Source organism: Salmo trutta, chromosome 21 (genome assembly GCF_901001165.1).
Source record: "Salmo trutta chromosome 21, fSalTru1.1, whole genome shotgun sequence".
NCBI lineage: Eukaryota > Metazoa > Chordata > Actinopteri > Salmoniformes > Salmonidae > Salmo > Salmo trutta.
In genome coordinates, this window is record NC_042977.1 from 44,057,825 (window position 1) to 44,078,434 (window position 20,610).

General features: G+C 48.5%; 1 protein-coding gene across 3 annotated transcripts in view; it reads right to left on the reverse strand.

Annotated features, from left to right (window-relative positions):
* The window catches only part of LOC115157526 (insulin receptor), a 155,017-nt gene that overhangs the window by 40,918 nt on the left and 93,489 nt on the right, over positions 1-20,610 (reverse strand). The window contains exons 3-8 of one of the 3 annotated variants that reach the window (XM_029705867.1): positions 6,653-6,783; positions 4,724-4,895; positions 4,570-4,588; positions 1,356-1,498; positions 1,114-1,258; positions 233-447 (exon numbers count right to left, since the gene is read on the reverse strand). In XM_029705867.1, coding sequence (XP_029561727.1) covers positions 233-447; positions 1,114-1,258; positions 1,356-1,498; positions 4,570-4,588; positions 4,724-4,895; positions 6,653-6,783 — 825 coding nt within the window. Of the gene's footprint in view, positions 1-232; positions 448-1,113; positions 1,259-1,355; positions 1,499-4,566; positions 4,589-4,701; positions 4,896-6,652; positions 6,784-20,610 lie in introns of all 3 variants that reach the window. The other 2 variants (XM_029705866.1, XM_029705865.1) reach the window with 2 other exon arrangements.

Genomic DNA, 20,610 nt, shown 5'->3' on the forward strand with positions numbered 1-20,610 from the left:
CACACACACACACACACACACACACACACACAGACACACCCACCGACACAGACAGACACACAGAGAGAGACACACACACCGACACACACACACACACACACACACCGACACACACACACCGACACACACACACAGTCACTATCAGAGGATATGGTAAGTACTACACTGTCCTAGGTCTGTGAAACACAGTGTGTGTGTGGGTGTGTGTGTACTCAGACTGTATGGTTCTTACAGGAGGCCTGGTCTCCGTTGGTCTTAGATACAATGTTGTTCTTGGTATGCCTGTCCCTGGTGCCCGTCACCTCCTCCATCTTACGTATCTCTGACATGCAGAGCTTAGCGTTGAGTTGAAAGAACATGCGTCCCTGCAGGATGCTCAGGTTGTGTTGGGTCCAGTCCCACAGCTGACGCAAGTTCTGGTTGTCATGTGCGTAGAACGAGTAGCCCCTGGGGAAGCAACACACACATTATATTGATTTATTCAAACATGTAACAGATATAGTTTAAAATATAAGGAGGTGAACGAAGAACAGGAGATGGAGGAAGAGGAGGGGCCAGTGGAGGAAGAAGAGGCGGCGGTGGGGGAAGAAGTGGAGGCGGAGGAAGAAGGGGAAGAAGAGGAAGAGGAGGAAGAAGTGGAAGAGGCGGAGGAGGAAGAGCAGGAAGAGGTGGAGGAAGAAGAGGAGAAGGAAGAGGAGGTGGTGGAGGAAGAAGAGGCGGAGGAAGAAGAGGAGTTGGTGGAGGAAGAGGAGATGGTGGAGGAAGAGGAGGAGGTGGCGGAGGAAGAAGAGGAGGTGGTTGAGGAAGAAGAGGAGGTGGCAGAGGAAGAAGAGGCGGAGGAAGAAGAGGAGTTGGTGAGGAAGAAGGGGCAGAGGAAGAAGAGGAGGTTGCGGAGGAAGAAGAGGTGGAGGAAGAAGAGGTGTTGGTGAGGAAGAAGAGGTGTTGGTGAGGAAGAAGAGGAGTTGGTGAGGAAGAAGAGGAGTTGGAGGAAGAAGAGGTGAAGGAATGGGAAGAGGAGGAGGAGGAAGAGGAGTAGAATAAGGAAGAGGAGGTGAGCAGAATAAGGAAGGGAGGTGAACAGCACGGTCAGGAAGAGAAGGAAAGTCAACTTACCCGTCCATCAGTGTGTCCCCTCTGATGACCCGTAGGTTGCGGAGGAAAGAGAGCGAGACGAGAGCGTAGGAGCGCCGGACCTTCAGGAAGCCTGTAATCTCCTCCAGCTGTCCAAGGTTAGCCTCCAGCTCTGCTGCTATGTTATCTACACACACATACTCATCATTAACTCAGAAGTTACTTTGGAAGCGTGCACACACACACCCACAGCAGTAAGTTGGACATGAGCCCCTAATACCCACTTCCTCCTCTAAGGTTGATATCCATGCTGCCGTTGAGAACGGTGCATCCTCTCAGAGCCTGGGCTGCTGTCACAGAGTCCACCATCTTCAGGCCCATACACACCTTAGGACATAGCCCAGCACACGGAGTACAGACCAACCTGCAGGACGAGAGGGAAAGAGTACACATCAGATAACACATCCTCATAGGAGCTAGGGCATGGTTCCCCAACTGGCGCCTGCGGGTGATTTCATTTGGCCCCCCAAGTTTTCTGAGAAAAAAATTATAAAAAAAACATATTGGTGGACATAAAGACTGTAAAAAGGAGGTGGTTTGGGATGAGTCGGACCGCAAAGTGAAGGAAAAGCAGCCAACAAGTGCTCAGCATATGTTGGAACTCTGCCAAGAGTGTGCAAAGCTGTCATCAAGGTAAAGGGTGGCTATTTGAAGAATCTCAAATATATTTTGATTTGTTTAACACTTTTTTGGTTACTACATGATTCCATGTGTCATTTCACAGTTTTGATGTCTTCACAATTATTCTACAATGTAGAAAATAGTACAAATAAAGAACAACCCTTGAATGGGTAGGTGTTTTAGGTGTTCTAAAACTGTTGACAAGTAGTGTATGTTTTAGTCAAATATTATATCCGTTTTGGCTTCTTGCGGCCAATTTGCAGTCTACAAATGATTTGTAATTACACTGAATTCAGAAAGTATTCAGACTTTTTCCACATTTTGTTACTTTACAGCCTTATTCTAAAATTGATTAAATTGTTTTTCCCCCTCATCAATCTACACACAATACCCCATAATACAAAGCAAAAACAGCTTTGTAGAAATTTTTGCAAATAAAAAAATGAAATATCACATTTACATAAGTATTCAGACCCTTTACTCAGTACTTTGTTGAAGCACCATTGGCAGTCTTCCTTATGACGCTACAAGCTTGGCACACCTGTATTTGGGGAGTTTCTTCCATTCTTCTCTGCAGATCCTCTCAAGCTCTGTCAGGTTGGATGGGGAGTGTTGCTGCACAGCTATTTTCAGGTTTCTCCAGAGATGTTTGATCGAGTTCAAGTCCGGGCTCTGGCTGGGCCACTCAAGGACATTCAGAGACTTGTCCCAAAGCCACTCCGGCGTTGTCTTGGCTGTGTGCTTAGGGTCATTGTCCTGTTGGAAGGTGAACCTTCACTCCAGTCTGAGGTCCTGAGTGCTCTGGAGCAGGTTTTCATCAAGGATCTCTCTGTACATTGCTCCGTTCATCTTTCCCTCGATCCTCACTAGTCTCCAGGTCCCTGCCGCTGAAAAACATCCCCACAGCATGAAGCTGCCATTACCATGCTTCACCTTAGGGATAGTGCCAGGTTTCCTCCAGACGTGACGCTTGGCATTGATGCCAAAGAGTTCAATCTTGGTTTCATCAGAGCAGAGAATCTTGTTTCTCATGGTCTGAGATTCTTTAGGTGCCTTTTGGCAAACTCCAAGTGGGCTGTCAGGTGCCTTTTACTGAGGAGTGGCTTCTGTCTGGCCACTCCACCATAAAGGATTGGTGGAGTGCTGCAGAGATGGTTGTCCTTCTGGAAGGTTCTCCCCATTTCCACAGAGAAACTCTGGAGCTCTGTCAGAGGGACCATCGGGTTCTTCGTCACCTCCCCACCCGATTGCTCAGTTTGACCGGGCGGCCAGCTCTAGGAAGAGCCTTGGTGGTTCCAATCTTCTTCCATTTAAGAATGATCTTGGGGACCTTCATGTTCTTGGGGACCTTCAATGCTGCAGACATTTTTTGGTACCCTTTTCCAGATCTGTGCCTTGACACAATCCTGTCTCTGAGCTCTACGGACAATTCCTTCGACCTCATGGCTTGGTTTTTGCTCTGACATGCACTGTCAACTGTGGGACCTTATATAGACAGGTGTGTGCCTTTCCAAATCATGTCCAATCAATTGAATTTACCACAGGTGGACTCCAATCAAGTTGTAGAAACATCAAGGATGATCAATGGAAACAGGATGCACCTGAGCTCAATTTCGAGGCTCATAGTAAAGGGCCTGAATACTTAAGTAAATTAGGTATTTCTGTTTATTATTTTTAATATATTTACAAAAAAAAAAAATGCTTAGTCATTATGGGGTATTGTGTGTAGATTGCTGAGGAATTTGGTTTATTTAATCCGTTTTAGAGTAAGGCTGTACCGTAACAAAATATGGAAAAAGTCAAGGGGTCTAAATACTTTCCGAAGGCACTACAACACGGTTTCTCTATCCATCTATCTATCTATAGTATCTATAGTATCTATCTATCTATCCATCTATCCATCCATCCATCCATCCATCCATCCATCCATCCATCCATCCATCCATCCATCCATCCATCCATCCATCCATCCATCCATCCATCCATCCATCCATCCATCCATCCATCCATCCATCCATCCATCCATCCATCCATCCATCCATCCATCCATCTATCTATCTATCTATCTATCTATCTATCTATCTATCTATCTATCCATCTATCTATATAGGCTACTGCACATTAAGCACGACAGCCAATAGATGTAGCTAGCTTCTGGCGTAAATAAATGAAACTAGCTCCAGTAGGCTAATCTTTTTGGGCGTGAACTATATTACTGCACTGTATTGTATGGACTGGAATTACGCACATCGTTCAAACCATGAAGCTGGGAGAGAACATGCGATTCTGGTGCAGCACATGCAGCCTACAAAGTTACAATTATAGGCTAGTATAGGCTAGTAAATTTGATTTTAATTTTGTCATTTAATAGTGCCTATTTGTACTGTATAATTAGTAGGCTCACACATCATATATACCTTTCATAATTTTTCTCGTAATGTTATTATATAGTACTGTATTATAGACTTACGTAGTAGAGTTGACAGTAGTATATAGTACTGTATTGTAGACTTAAGTGGTAGAGTTTACAGTAGTATATAGTACTGTATATAGACTTACGTAGTAGAGTTGACAGTAGTATATAGTACTATATTATAGACTTACGTGGTAGAGTTTACAGTAGTATATAGTACTGTATTATAGACTTACGTGGTAGAGTTGCCAGTAGTATATAGTACTGTATTATAGACTTACGTGGTAGAGTTGCCAGTAGTATATAGTACTGTATTGTAGACTTACGTGGTAGAGTTTACAGTAGTATATAGTACTGTATTATATACATACGTGGTAGAGTTTACAGTATTATAGACTTATGTGGTAGAGTTTACAGTAGTATATAGTACTATATTATAGACTTAGGTGGTATAGTTTACAGTAGTATATAGTACTGTATTATAGACTTACGTGGTAGAGTTTACAGTAGTATATAGTACTGTATTATAGACTTACGTGGTAGAGTTTACAGTAGTATACCCGGAGGGGCACTCTGGTATACAGGCTCCATTGTGGATGACAAACTGGTGGCAGTCGCTGTTCTTGCTCTGCTTACACTTGTTGTGGAGGTCCTGGCAGAAGGAGAAAGGGACGCAGCGCCAGCCCCTATAAGTGTAGTATCCCTGGGGACAGCGGTCGACACAGGCCTCCTGGTAGTAAGGAATATGGATGAGTTAGATTAATCAATTAGTCAATTACATCCGTATCAATTAAAGCATCTGTATCGATTAGAACATTTGAGAATGTAAAATAAAAAAAAGGAGGGGATATTTGTAATAGCAGATATGACATAAGAGTTTAAATAAACAAGACTTGTTTAAATAAACAAGGCCAATACTCCATCCCACCTAAGGAGGCTGAAATAGCAGGCAGTCTTTTCAAACAGCTCTTACGCTAAAAGGCATTATCACATTCACAATTTCAAAGTATTATTCCAACCTCATAGTGTGGATATATACACTGACCAAAAGTATGTGGACATCTGCTCGTCGAACTTCTCATTCCAAAATCATGGGCATTAATATGGAGTGGAGACTGCTATAACAGCCTCCACTCTTCTGGGAAGGCTTTCCACTAGATGTTGGAACATTACTGCAGGGACTTGCTTCCATTCAGCCACAAGAGCCTTAGTGAGGTCGGGCAGTGATGTTGGGTGATTAGGCCTGGCTCGCAGCCGGCGTTCCAATTAATCCCAAAGGTGTTCGATGGGGTTGAGGTCAGGACTCTGTGCAGGCCAGTCAAGTTCTTCCACAACAATCTCAACAAACCATTTCTGTATGGACCTCGCTTTGTATACAGGGGCATTGTCATGCTGAAACAGTAAAGGGCCTTCCCCAAACTGTTGCCACACAGTTGGAAGCACAGAATAGTCTAGAATGTCACTGTATGCTGTAGCACTAAGATTTCCCTTCACTGGAACTAAGGGGCCTGAACCATGAAAAACAGCCCCAGATCATTATTAATCCTCCCCTAAACGTTACAGTTGGCACTATGCATTCGGGCAGGTGGCGTTCTCCTGGCATCCGTCAAACCCAGATTCGTCCATCGGACTGCCAGATGGTGAAGCGTGATTCATCACTCCAGAGAACGTGTTTCCACTGTTTCCACTGCGCCAATGGCGGCGAGCTTTACACCACTCCAGCCGACGCTTGGCATTGCACATGGTGATCTTAGGCTTGTGTGCGGCTGCTCGGCCATGGAAACCCATTTCATGAAGCTCCCGACGAACAGTTCTTGTGCTGACATTGCTTCCAGAGGCAGTTTGGAACTCGGTAGTTAGTGTTGCAACCGAGGACAGGCGATTTAACGCGCTACACGCTTCAGGACTCGGCGATCCCGTTCTGAGAGCTTGTTGTGGCCTACCACTTTGCGGCTCAGCCGTTGTTGCTCCTAGACGTTTCCACCTGACAATAACAGCACTTTCAGTTGACCGGGGAAGCTCTAGCAGAGCAAAAATTTGACGAACTGACTTTTTGGAATCGGGGTATCCTATGACGGTGCCACATTGAAAGTCACTGAGCTCTTCAGTAAGGCCATTCTACTGCCAATGTTTCTCTATGGAGATTGCATGGCTACGTACTCATTATTTTTTTTTTACATCTGTCAGCAACAGGTGTGGTTGAAATAGCCAGATCCAGTTATTTGAAGTTGTGTCTACCTACTGCTGGCCATGTAGTGTATAGAAAACACAGAAACGTCACGTTTTTGACTGCTCTGGACCTTTAAATAATGAATCATCTCTAACATCTAGAATCAGAAACACTATTGTTATGCAACAAAAGTCACAAGGAATTTCTCTTGGCGTTGTATATAGAAGCATCTACATCAGCTCCCTCCACCCCAAAAAAAACACAAACAATCAACTAATGTGATTGTGAAAGGTGTGTTGAAGTCATCCCAACTTTACCTGGTGCTGGAGGTTCTTGCAGGCAACACAGCTGCTGCTGTTGCGGGGCTCAGAGCAGCCTCCCAGACACTGTTCATGGCAACATTGGTTGTCTCTGGTACAGGCCCGGTGCTTACAGCTGGTGGGACACACTGTGGGAGGGGGAGGGTTTAGTAATAGGATATTTGCTAATTGTAATAGTATTTGGTATATGTGTTTGACCCAGGTCAGTCAGTATTTGGGATGTGTTTGACCCAGGTCAGTAAGTATTTGGGATGTGTTTGACCCAGGTCAGTAAGTATTTGGGATGTGTTTGACCCAGGTCAGTAAGTATTTGGTATGTGTTTGATCCAGGTCAGTATGTATTTGGTATGTGTTTGACCCAGGTCAGTATGTATTTGGGATGCGTTTGACCCAGGTCAGTAAGTATTTGGGATGTGTTTGACCCAGGTCAGTAAGTATTTGGGATGTGTTTGACCCAGGTCAGTAAGTATTTGGGATGCGTTTGACCCAGGTCAGTAAGTATTTGGGATGTGTTTGACCCAGGTTTGCTCTGAAATCAGTAAATGTTACTTTCTAACAAGGTGACCCAGGCCACACACACACACACCAGTGTTTCCCCTATATTCATTTAGCAGTGGCAGGTCGCCAGTGCTAAATCATTGCCAACACTCCAAAAAAAATCGGATAAAAGATAAAGTATGAAGACTAGATATATATTTTAAATAAAATCATCTTTGGGAACTAACAATCACAAAAATAAAAACTAGGCAGTCAGGGAGAATCTGAAATTCCAAAAATGTCATGGCATGGGAATACAATTTTGTTATAATGTTTGAGTCACTCAGATAGCATAAGAACACGGCAAAAGCCATGGTAAAATGTGTAGAATTGAAGAAAATTTGCTGGATTTTCCACCGCTGCTGAAAAAAATCCCGGGGGAAACACTGCACACACACACACACTTCATCTACTGCCAAGCTGGTAAGAATACACTGTGCAAGAGCGCTCACACACACAGTGTTGTGTGTGTTGTCACGATACCAGAACTTTGACTTGGATACCGATACCAGGTTTACTATCACGCTACTCAATATCAAAACAATACCACAGCAGACAAAGAAGGCGTATTAGCCAAAGGCACAGAACGGCCCTTAATCCAGACAGTGTCGACACCTTTTGTTTACCAAGAATGTGACGAATACAATTTGATTTGATAAACTCAGCTACTGCTCTGCTCGATCTTTTGAGTTCAACAGTATAAAATTATATACAGAAAGCCATGAATACATTAATGAATCAATTATACAATCACACAATCAAATTAGGCTATGTTTTTTTTTACCCATCTAACTACATAACATAATGGTAATAGTTTATTTGAATGGTAAATGTCTCATCTATTGATTAACTGAGTAAACCAAGATGTAGTCTAGACCTATTCACAATACAGACTAACGTACATTCAACAGGAGTGTGTGTATGCACTGAGTTATCGAGCTTGTTTTGGCTGATTTCACAGAGCTACAGATTAAAAACAATCCGTTTCCCTTCCATTTGGGACTTATTTTACTGTACTGATCAACAACATTCGCATAGAAGAAGCTTATTTTATAAAAGTGCACGCTGTCTCTTTAACCAGTAATGATGTCATTCACAAAGCAAGAAGGGGGCGGCCCCTCGGAGCCCTATTCACACACACAGTCAGTCCACTGGAGGCAACAGATAGTCTTTAGGAGAGACGCGCACGAGAGAGACCGACTAAGTGAATGAATAAACCTGGATAATGATTTTGTTAGCTTCAGCTAGCAAGGAATGTTAGCCTACAAAGCTGGAAGCTATCGGTATCTTCTTGAATTGTATGGTGTTCTAGCCTGTATGGACATTGTTTTGCGAACAGTAATTAACAGTTTCAACATTTCTACATGCCGCGTTGCATTATTCAAGTGTGTTAACTTCAGTGCAGGCTAAGTGGAGAGCTAACATGATGCAGCCCAGACTCCCAGTGCAGCAGGCTCAGTGGAGCAGGCTCAGTGGAGCAGCACGGCAGGCTCGGTGGAGCAGGCACGGTGGAGCAGGCACGGTGGAGCAGGCACGGTGGAGCAGGCTCGGTGGAGCAGGCACGGTGCGCTCAAGCTATAAGGGGGACATCGGCTGGGCTGATAGAGACGTGCTCCTTGAGACACATTTGACAGAAGTACCAGAAGTAACAACAATTCTAATACCTAATACATTTTCCATGTTCTAGTATCGAAAAAGTACCTACATTTCGGTATACCGTGCAACACTAACACATACACATGGTAACGTTCATTGCCATTGCTGAGTTTCAAAGCCAGTAGGTACTGGCAGTGTGTGTGTGTCAGCGGGAGAGAGGTAAACACCTTGCCGACTGCCTGTCCCGTAGGATTAAATCATCTCAGGTCGCTCCGGAGCCAGATTAGATTAGAATTGGTCAACAGCCTAACGAGGGGCTCAGACCACAGGTCAGATCACATGAACTGAAAGGGTGTTTTTGTGAGTGTGTGCTACATTAACAACTGACTGAACAAGCAACCGCAAACACACAAAAATATATCATCGCAGGTCAACAACTATTACAATGTAGAGCAAAACAACACTACAGAAAAGGTGCTCTGACTGACACCGCATTATACTGACTGACTGACACCGCATTATACTGACTGACTGACACCGCATTATACTGACTGACTGACACCGCATTACACTGACTGACTGACACCGCATTACACTGACTGACTGACGCCGCATTATACTGACTGACTGACACCGCATTATACTGACTGACTGACACCGCATTATACTGACTGACTGACACCGCATTACACTGACTGACTGACGCCGCATTATACTGACTGACTGACGCCGCATTATACTGACTGACTGACACCGCATTATACTGACTGACTGACACCGCATTACACTGACTGACTGACACCGCATTATACTGACTGACTGACACCGCATTATACTGACTGACTGACACCGCATTATACTGACTGACTGACACACCGCATTATACTGACTGACTGACACACCGCATTATACTGACTGACTGACACCGCATTATACTGACTGACTGACTGACACCGCATTATACTGACTGACTGACTGACACCGCATTATACTGACTGACTGACACTGCATTATACTGACTGACTGACGCCGCATTATACTGACTGACTGACACCGCATTATACTGACTGACTGACACTGCATTATACTGACTGACTGACTGACACCGCATTATACTGACTGACTGACACCGCATTATACTGACTGACTGACACTGCATTATACTGACTGACTGACTGACACCGCATTATACTGACTGACTGACACCGCATTATACTGACTGACTGACTGACACCGCATTATACTGACTGACTGACGCCGCATTATACTGACTGACTGACGCCGCATTATACTGACTGACTGACGCCGCATTATACTGACTGACTGACGCCGCATTATACTGACTGACTGACGCCGCATTATACTGACTGACTGACACCGCATTATACTGACTGACTGACACCGCATTATACTGACTGACTGACACCGCATTATACTGACTGACTGACACCGCATTACACTGACTGACTGACGCCACATTATACTGACTGACTGACACCGCATTATACTGACTGACTGACACCGCATTATACTGACTGACTGACACCGCATTATACTGACTGACTGACACCCGCATATACTGACTGACTGACACCGCATTATACTGACTGACTGACACCGCATTATACTGACTGACTGACACCGCATTATACTGACTGACTGACACCGCATTATACTGACTGACTGACACACCGCATTATACTGACTGACTGACACTGCATTATACTGACTGACTGACACCGCATTATACTGACTGACTGACTGACACCGCATTATACTGACTGACTGACACTGCATTATACTGACTGACTGACGCCGCATTATACTGACTGACTGACACCGCATTATACTGACTGACTGACACCGCATTATACTGACTGACTGACACTGCATTATACTGACTGACTGACTGACACCGCATTATACTGACTGACTGACACCGCATTATACTGACTGACTGACACTGCATTATACTGACTGACTGACACCGCATTATACTGACTGACTGACACCGCATTATACTGACTGACTGACTGACACCGCATTATACTGACTGACTGACACCGCATTATACTGACTGACTGACACCGCATTACACTGACTGACTGACACCGCATTACACTGACTGACTGACACCGCATTATACTGACTGACTGACGCCGCATTATACTGACTGACTGACACCGCATTATACTGACTGACTGACGCCGCATTATACTGACTGACTGACACCGCATTATACTGACTGACTGACACCGCATTATACTGACTGACTGACACCGCATTATACTGACTGACTGACACCGCATTATACTGACTGACTGACACTGCATTATACTGACTGACTGACGCCGCATTATACTGACTGACTGACTGCATTATACTGACTGACTGACACCGCATTATACTGACTGACTGACACCGCATTATACTGACTGACTGACGCCGCATTATACTGACTGACGCCGCATTATACTGACTGACTGACGCCGCATTATACTGACTGACTGACTGCATTATACTGACTGACTGACACCGCATTATACTGACTGACTGACACCGCATTATACTGACTGACTGACGCCGCATTATACTGACTGACGCCGCATTATACTGACTGACTGACGCCGCATTATACTGACTGACTGACGCCGCATTATACTGACTGACTGACGCCGCATTATACTGACTGACTGACGCCGCATTATACTGACTGACGGACGCCGCATTATACTGACTGACGGACGCCGCATTATACTGACTGACGGACGCCGCATTATACTGACTGACGGAAGCCGCATTATACTGACTGACTGACGCCGCATTATACTGACTGACTGACGCCGCATTATACTGACTGACTGACACCGCATTATACTGACTGACTGACGCCGCATTATACTGACTGACGGACGCCGCATTATACTGACTGACTGACGCCGCATTATACTGACTGACGCCGCATTATACTGACTGACTGACGCCGCATTATACTGACTGACTGACGCCGCATTATACTGACTGACTGACTGCATTATACTGACTGACTGACGCCACATTATACTGACTGACTGACACCGCATTATACTGACTGACTGACACCGCATTATACTGACTGACTGACACCGCATTATACTGACTGACTGACACCGCATTATACTGACTGACTGACACCGCATTATACTGACTGACGCCGCATTATACTGACTGACTGACACCGCATTATACTGACTGACTGACACTGCATTATACTGACTGACTGACACTGCATTATACTGACTGACTGACTGACTGACTGACTGACACTGCATTATACTGACTGACTGACGCCGCATTATACTGACTGACTGACGCCGCATTATACTGACTGACTGACACTGCATTATACTGACTGACTGACACTGCATTATACTGACTGACACCGCATTATACTGACTGACTGACTGACACCGCATTATACTGACTGACTGACTGACACCGCATTATACTGACTGACTGACTGACACCGCATTATACTGACTGACTGACTGACACCGCATTATACTGACTGACTGACTGACTGACACCGCATTATACTGACTGACTGACACCGCATTATACTGACTGACTGACTGACTGACACCGCATTATACTGACTGACTGACACCGCATTATACTGATTGACTGACACCGCATTATACTGACTGACTGACACCGCATTATACTGACTGACTGACGCCACATTATACTGACTGACTGACACCGCATTATACTGACTGACTGACGCCGCATTATACTGACTGACTGACTGACGCCACATTATACTGACTGACTGACTGACGCCACATTATACTGACTGACTGACACCGCATTATACTGACTGACTGACTGACACCGCATTATACTGACTGACTGACTGACACCGCATTATACTGACTGACTGACTGACACCGCATTATACTGACTGACTGACTGACACCGCATTATACTGACTGACTGACGCCACATTATACTGACTGACTGACACCGCATTATACTGACTGACTGACACCGCATTATACTGACTGACTGACGCCACATTATACTGACTGACTGACACCGCATTATACTGACTGACTGACACCGCATTATACTGACTGACTGACGCCACATTATACTGACTGACTGACACCGCATTATACTGACTGACTGACACCGCATTATACTGACTGACACTATGAATCCTGTGTGGTTGTCTCCTTTACCAGCACAAGTGATATGCAATATCTGTGCCAACTCCCACTTCCAACATTACACTGGTGTGTGTGTGTGTGTGTGTGTGTGTGTGTGTGTGTGTGTGTGTGGGGGGGGGGGGTCTCTCTCTGCTGGGATTCATTAGCGTCACAGCACTCATGTGACATGGGGTCAGCCCTCTACGAGCACAACATGGACCCCTGTCCTTCCTTCCTGACTGAGTGTGTGTAACAGGGGGTGGTACAAGGGGCTAATTAGAGATCATTTAACACTATCAAATGAGGGGATTAGATACAATGTTTCTGAATGAGTAGCTAACATTGATGAAATCCTCATGACAGTATTTTCTCTGAATATTGGGTGTTGAATACTCTCTGCCTGTCTCCCTTTCCCCCCCCCCCCTCTTCGGTTTCTCTCAGCTGCACTATAACACTCCCTCCCCCATCCCTAAACACACACAAAGTCACTCGCATTGCCTGCAGCCCTTCACACACACACACACCGCACAGATTCCTGATCCAGTGCTGATTCCATTCCATCGCACAGCGGCAGCTGCAGATCCACCATCAGCTTTAAACAATGTGTTGCCTGGTAGGGGGAGCTGGCCTCTCTTTAACCAATGTGTTGCCTGGTAGGGGGAGCTGGCCTCTCTTTAACCAATGTGTTGCCTGGTAGGGGGAGCTGGTCTCTCTTTAACCAATGTGTTGCCTGGTAGGGGGAGCTGGCCTCTCTTTAACCAATGTGTTGGCTGGTAGGGGGAGCTGGCCTCTCTTTAACCAATGTGTTGCCTGGTCGGGGGGAGCTGGCCTCTCTCTCTTTAACAAATGTGTTGCCTGGTAGGGGGGAGCTGGCCTCTCTCTCTTTAACCAATGTGTTGCCTGGTAGGGGGGAGCTGGCCTCTCTTTAACCAATGTGTTGCCTGGTAGGGGGAGCTGGCCTCTCTTTAACCAATGTGTTGCCTGGTAGGGGGGAGCTGGCCTCTCTTTAACCAATGTGTTGCCTGGTAGGGGGGAGCTGGCCTCTCTTTAACCAATGTGTTGCCTGGTAGGGGGGAGCTGGCCTCTCTTTAACCAATGTGTTGCCTGGTAGGGGGGAGCTGGCCTCTCTCTCTTTAACCAATGTGTTGCCTGGTAGGGGGGAGCTGGCCTCTCTTTAACCAATGTGTTGCCTGGTAGGGGGGAGCTGGCCTCTCTTTCACCAATGTGTTGCCTGGTAGGGGGAGCTGGTCTCTCTTTAACCAATGTGTTGCCTGGTAGGGGGAGCTGGCCTCTCTTTAACCAATGTGTTGCCTGGTAGGGGGAGCTGGCCTCTCTTTAACCAATGTGTTGCCTGGTAGGGGGGGGCTGGCCTCTCTTTAACCAATGTGTTGCCTGGTGGGGGGGGAGCTGGCCTCTCTTTAACCAATGTGTTGCCTGGTAGGGGGAGCTGGCCTCCCTCTCTTTAACCAATGTGTTACCTGGTAGGGGGAGCTGGCCTCTCTCTCTTTAACCAATGTGTTGCCTGGTAGGGGGAGCTGGTCTCTCTTTAACCAATGTGTTGCCTGGTAGGGGGAGCTGGCCTCTCTTTAACCAATGTGTTGCCTGGTAGGGGGAGCTGGCCTCTCTTTAACCAATGTGTTGCCTGGTAGGGGGGGCTGGCCTCTCTTTAACCAATGTGTTGCCTGGTGGGGGGGGAGCTGGCCTCTCTTTAACCAATGTGTTGCCTGGTAGGGGGAGCTGGCCTCCCTCTCTTTAACCAATGTGTTACCTGGTAGGGGGAGCTGGCCTCTCTCTCTTTAACCAATGTGTTGCCTGGTAGGGGGAGCTGGCCTCTCTTTAACCAATGTGTTGCCTGGTAGGGGGAGCTGGCCTCTCTCTCTTTAACCAATGTGTTGCCTGGTAGGGGGGAGCTGGCCTCTCTTTAACCAATGTGTTGCCTGGTAGGGGGAGCTGGCCTCTCTCTCTTTAACCAATGTGTTGCCTGGCTGGGGGGAGCTGGCCTCTCTTTAACCAATGTGTTGCCTGGTTGGGGGAGCTGGCCTCTCTCTCTTTAACCAAAGTGTTGCCTGGTAGGGGGAGCTGGCCTCTCTCTCTTTAACCAATGTCTTGCCTGGCAGGGGGGAGCTGGTCTCTCTTTAACCAATGTGTTGCCTGGTAGGGGGGAGCTGGCCTCTCTTTAACCAATGTGTTGCCTGGTAGGGGGGAGCTGGCCTCTCTTTCACCAATGTGTTGCCTGGTAGGGGGAGCTGGTCTCTCTTTAACCAATGTGTTGCCTGGTAGGGGGAGCTGGCCTCTCTTTAACCAATGTGTTGCCTGGTAGGGGGAGCTGGCCTCTCTTTAACCAATGTGTTGCCTGGTAGGGGGGGCTGGCCTCTCTTTAACCAATGTGTTGCCTGGTGGGGGGGGAGCTGGCCTCTCTTTAACCAATGTGTTGCCTGGTAGGGGGAGCTGGCCTCCCTCTCTTTAACCAATGTGTTACCTGGTAGGGGGAGCTGGCCTCTCTCTCTTTAACCAATGTGTTGCCTGGTAGGGGGAGCTGGTCTCTCTTTAACCAATGTGTTGCCTGGTAGGGGGAGCTGGCCTCTCTTTAACCAATGTGTTGCCTGGTAGGGGGAGCTGGCCTCTCTTTAACCAATGTGTTGCCTGGTAGGGGGGGCTGGCCTCTCTTTAACCAATGTGTTGCCTGGTGGGGGGGGAGCTGGCCTCTCTTTAACCAATGTGTTGCCTGGTAGGGGGAGCTGGCCTCCCTCTCTTTAACCAATGTGTTACCTGGTAGGGGGAGCTGGCCTCTCTCTCTTTAACCAATGTGTTGCCTGGTAGGGGGAGCTGGCCTCTCTTTAACCAATGTGTTGCCTGGTAGGGGGAGCTGGCCTCTCTCTCTTTAACCAATGTGTTGCCTGGTAGGGGGGAGCTGGCCTCTCTTTAACCAATGTGTTGCCTGGTAGGGGGAGCTGGCCTCTCTCTCTTTAACCAATGTGTTGCCTGGCTGGGGGGAGCTGGCCTCTCTTTAACCAATGTGTTGCCTGGTTGGGGGAGCTGGCCTCTCTCTCTTTAACCAAAGTGTTGCCTGGTAGGGGGAGCTGGCCTCTCTCTCTTTAACCAATGTCTTGCCTGGCAGGGGGGAGCTGGTCTCTCTTTAACCAATGTGTTGCCTGGTAGGGGGGAGCTGGCCTCTCTTTAACCAATGTGTTGCCTGGCAGGGGGGAGCTGGACTCTCTTTAACCAATGTGTTGCCTGGCAGGGGGGAGCTGGCCTCTCTTTAACCAATGTGTTGCCTGGTTGGGGGAGCTGGCCTCTCTCTCTTTAACCAATGTGTTGCCTGGTAGGGGGAGCTGGCCTCTCTCTCTTTAACCAATGTGTTGCCTGGTAGGGGGGAGCTGGCCTCTCTTTAACCAATGTGTTGCCTGGTAGGGGGAGCTGGCCTCTCTTTAACCAATGTGTTGCCTGGTATAAGGGGAGCTGGCCTCTCTTTAACCAATGTGTTGCCTGGCAGGGGGGAGCTGGCCTCTCTTTAACCAATGTGTTGCCTGGTAGGGGGAGCTGGCCTCTCTTTAACCAATGTGTTGCCTGGTAGGGGGAGCTGGCCTCTCTTTAACCAATGTGTTGCCTGGTAGGGGGAGCTGGCCTCTCTCTCTTTAACCAATGTGTTGCCTGGTGGGGGGGAGCTGGTCTCTCTCTCTTTAACCAATGTGTTGCCTGGTGGGGGGAGCTGGCCTCTCTCTCTTTAACCAATGTGTTGCCTGGTAGGGGGAGCTGGCCTCTCTCTCTTTAACCAATGTGTTGCCTGGCAGGGGGGAGCTGGCCTCTCTTTAACCAATGTGTTGCCTGGTAGGGGGAGCTGGCCTCTCTTTAACCAATGTGTTGCCTGGTAGGGGGAGCTGGCCTCTCTTTAACCAATGTGTTGCCTGGTAGGGGGAGCTGGCCTCTCTTTAACCAATGTGTTGCCTGGTAAGGGGGAGCTGTCCTCTCTTTAACCAATGTGTTGCCTGGTAGGGGGAGCTGGCCTCTCTTTAACCAATGTGTTGCCTGGTGGGGGGGGGGGGCTGGCCTCTCTTTAACCAATGTGTTGCCTGGTGGGGGGAGCTGGCCTCTCTTTAACCAATGTGTTGCCTGGTAGGGGGAGCTGGCCTCTCTTTAACCAATGTGTTGCCTGGTAGGGGGAGCTGGTCTCTCTTTAACCAATGTGTTGCCTGGTAGGGGGAGCTGGCCTCTCTCTCTTTAACCAATGTGTTGCCTGGTGGGGGGGAGCTGGTCTCTCTCTCTTTAACCAATGTGTTGCCTGGTGGGGGGAGCTGGCCTCTCTCTCTTTAACCAATGTGTTGCATGGTAGGGGGAGCTGGCCTCTCTCTCTTTAACCAATGTGTTGACTGGTCGGGGGAGCTGGCCTCTCTTTAACCAATGTGCTGCCTGGTAGGGGGGGGGGGGGGCGCTCTTTAACCAATGTGCTGCCTGGTAGGGGGGAGCTGGCCTCTCTTTAACCAATGTGTTGCCTGGTAGGGGGAGATGGCCTCTCTTTAACCAATGTGTTGCCTGGTGGGGGGAGCTGGCCTCTCTCTCTTTAACCAATGTGTTGCCTGGCAGGGGGGAGCTGGCCTCTCTTTAACCAATGTGTTGCCTGGTAGGGGGAGCTGGCCTCTCTTTAACCAATGTGTTGCCTGATAGGGGGAGCTGGCCTCACTTTAACCAATGTGTTGCCTGGAAGGGGGAGCTGGCCTCTCTCTCTTTAACCAATGTCTTGCCTGGCAGGGGGGAGCTGGTCTCTCTTTAACCAATGTGTTGCCTGGTAGGGGGGAGCTGGCCTCTCTTTAACCAATGTGTTGCCTGGCAGGGGGGAGCTGGACTCTCTTTAACCAATGTGTTGCCTGGCAGGGGGGAGCTGGCCTCTCTTTAACCAATGTGTTGCCTGGTTGGGGGAGCTGGCCTCTCTCTCTTTAACCAATGTGTTGCCTGGTAGGGGGAGCTGGCCTCTCTCTCTTTAACCAATGTGTTGCCTGGTAGGGGGGAGCTGGCCTCTCTTTAACCAATGTGTTGCCTGGTAGGGGGAGCTGGCCTCTCTTTAACCAATGTGTTGCCTGGTATAAGGGGAGCTGGCCTCTCTTTAACCAATGTGTTGCCTGGCAGGGGGGAGCTGGCCTCTCTTTAACCAATGTGTTGCCTGGTAGGGGGAGCTGGCCTCTCTTTAACCAATGTGTTGCCTGGTAGGGGGAGCTGGCCTCTCTTTAACCAATGTGTTGCCTGGTAGGGGGAGCTGGCCTCTCTCTCTTTAACCAATGTGTTGCCTGGTGGGGGGGAGCTGGTCTCTCTCTCTTTAACCAATGTGTTGCCTGGTGGGGGGAGCTGGCCTCTCTCTCTTTAACCAATGTGTTGCCTGGTAGGGGGAGCTGGCCTCTCTCTCTTTAACCAATGTGTTGCCTGGCAGGGGGGAGCTGGCCTCTCTTTAACCAATGTGTTGCCTGGTAGGGGGAGCTGGCCTCTCTTTAACCAATGTGTTGCCTGGTAGGGGGAGCTGGCCTCTCTTTAACCAATGTGTTGCCTGGTAGGGGGAGCTGGCCTCTCTTTAACCAATGTGTTGCCTGGTAAGGGGGAGCTGTCCTCTCTTTAACCAATGTGTTGCCTGGTAGGGGGAGCTGGCCTCTCTTTAACCAATGTGTTGCCTGGTGGGGGGGGGGGGCTGGCCTCTCTTTAACCAATGTGTTGCCTGGTGGGGGGAGCTGGCCTCTCTTTAACCAATGTGTTGCCTGGTAGGGGGAGCTGGCCTCTCTTTAACCAATGTGTTGCCTGGTAGGGGGAGCTGGCCTCTCTTTAACCAATGTGTTGCCTGGTAGGGGGAGCTGGCCTCTCTCTCTTTAACCAATGTGTTGCCTGGTGGGGGGGAGCTGGTCTCTCTCTCTTTAACCAATGTGTTGCCTGGTGGGGGGAGCTGGCCTCTCTCTCTTTAACCAATGTGTTGCATGGTAGGGGGAGCTGGCCTCTCTCTCTTTAACCAATGTGTTGACTGGTCGGGGGAGCTGGCCTCTCTTTAACCAATGTGCTGCCTGGTAGGGGGGGGGGGGGGGGCGCTCTTTAACCAATGTGCTGCCTGGTAGGGGGGAGCTGGCCTCTCTTTAACCAATGTGTTGCCTGGTAGGGGGAGATGGCCTCTCTTTAACCAATGTGTTGCCTGGTGGGGGGAGCTGGCCTCTCTCTCTTTAACCAATGTGTTGCCTGGCAGGGGGGAGCTGGCCTCTCTTTAACCAATGTGTTGCCTGGTAGGGGGAGCTGGCCTCTCTTTAACCAATGTGTTGCCTGATAGGGGGAGCTGGCCTCACTTTAACCAATGTGTTGCCTGGAAGGGGGAGCTGGCCTCTCTCTCTTTAACCAATGTGTTGCCTGGTAGGGGGAGCTGGCCTCTCTCTCTTTAACCAATGTGTTGCCTGGTAGGGGGAGCTGGCCTCTCTTTAACCAATGTGTTGCCTGGCAGGGGGGAGCTGGCCTCTCTTTAACCAATGTGTTGCCTGGTTGGGGGGAGCTGGCCTCTCTTTAACCAATGTGTTGCCTGGCAGCGGGGAGCTGGCCTCTCTTTAACCAATGTGTTGCCTGGTAGGGGGGGAGCTGGCCTCTCTCTCTTTAACCAATGTGTTGCCTGGTAGGGGGAGCTGTCCTCTCTTTAACCAATGTGTTGCCTGGCAGGGGGGAGCTGGCCTCTCTTTAACCAATGTGTTGCCTGGTTGGGGGGAGCTGGCCTCTCTTTAACCAATGTGTTGCCTGGCAGGGGGGAGCTGGCCTCTCTTTAACCAATGTGTTGCCTGGTAGGGGGGAGCTGGCCTCTCTCTCTTTAACCAATGTGTTGCCTGGTAGGGGGGAGCTGTCCTCTCTTTAACCAATGTGTTGCCTGGTGGGGGGGCGCTGGCCTCTCTTTAACCAATGTGTTGCCTGGTAGGGGGAGCTGGCCTCTCTTTAACCAATGTGCTGCCTGGTAGGGGGGAGCTGTCCTCTCTTTAACCAATGTGTTGCCTGGTAGGGGAAGCTGGCCTCTCTCTTTTTTTATTTTACCTTTATTTAACTAGGCAAGTCAGTTAAGAACAAATTTGTTTTTAAAATGACGGTCTACCCCGGCCAAACCCGGACGACGCTGGGCCAATCGTGCGCCGCCCTATGGGACTCCCATAGGGTCTCACAACCGGTTGTGATACAGCTGGGAATCGAACCAGGGTCTGTAGTGACGCCTCTAGCAGTGAAATGAAGTGCCACTCTTGGTAAGAGCAGCAGAGACAATCTCCTCCAGGATTAAGATCCCTGCTGCAAACTGCGTTGAGATAATAACTTTATGAGCTGGGTTGTCTGTCCTAGTAGTAAATGTTTGCATGCACTCGTTAGCATTTACCTAGCATCCGCTATGAGAATTCCGGTTATCGGCAGACGGTTATCATTAGCATTATTGCTAACAGCTACAGGAAGTGTGGACTAGACACGAGCGCACCGCACACAACACACACAGACACTAGTCTCGAGAAACATGACCCGTGGTCAACCTCAGTGCATCACAACATGTAAATGAAGGTTGGGTTCGGATTACCTAAGCAAATTACAATGTCAACAAATCCTGCCCCATTTCACCAAGCTCCGCGTGCAAAACCACCCTGCCGCCCACTT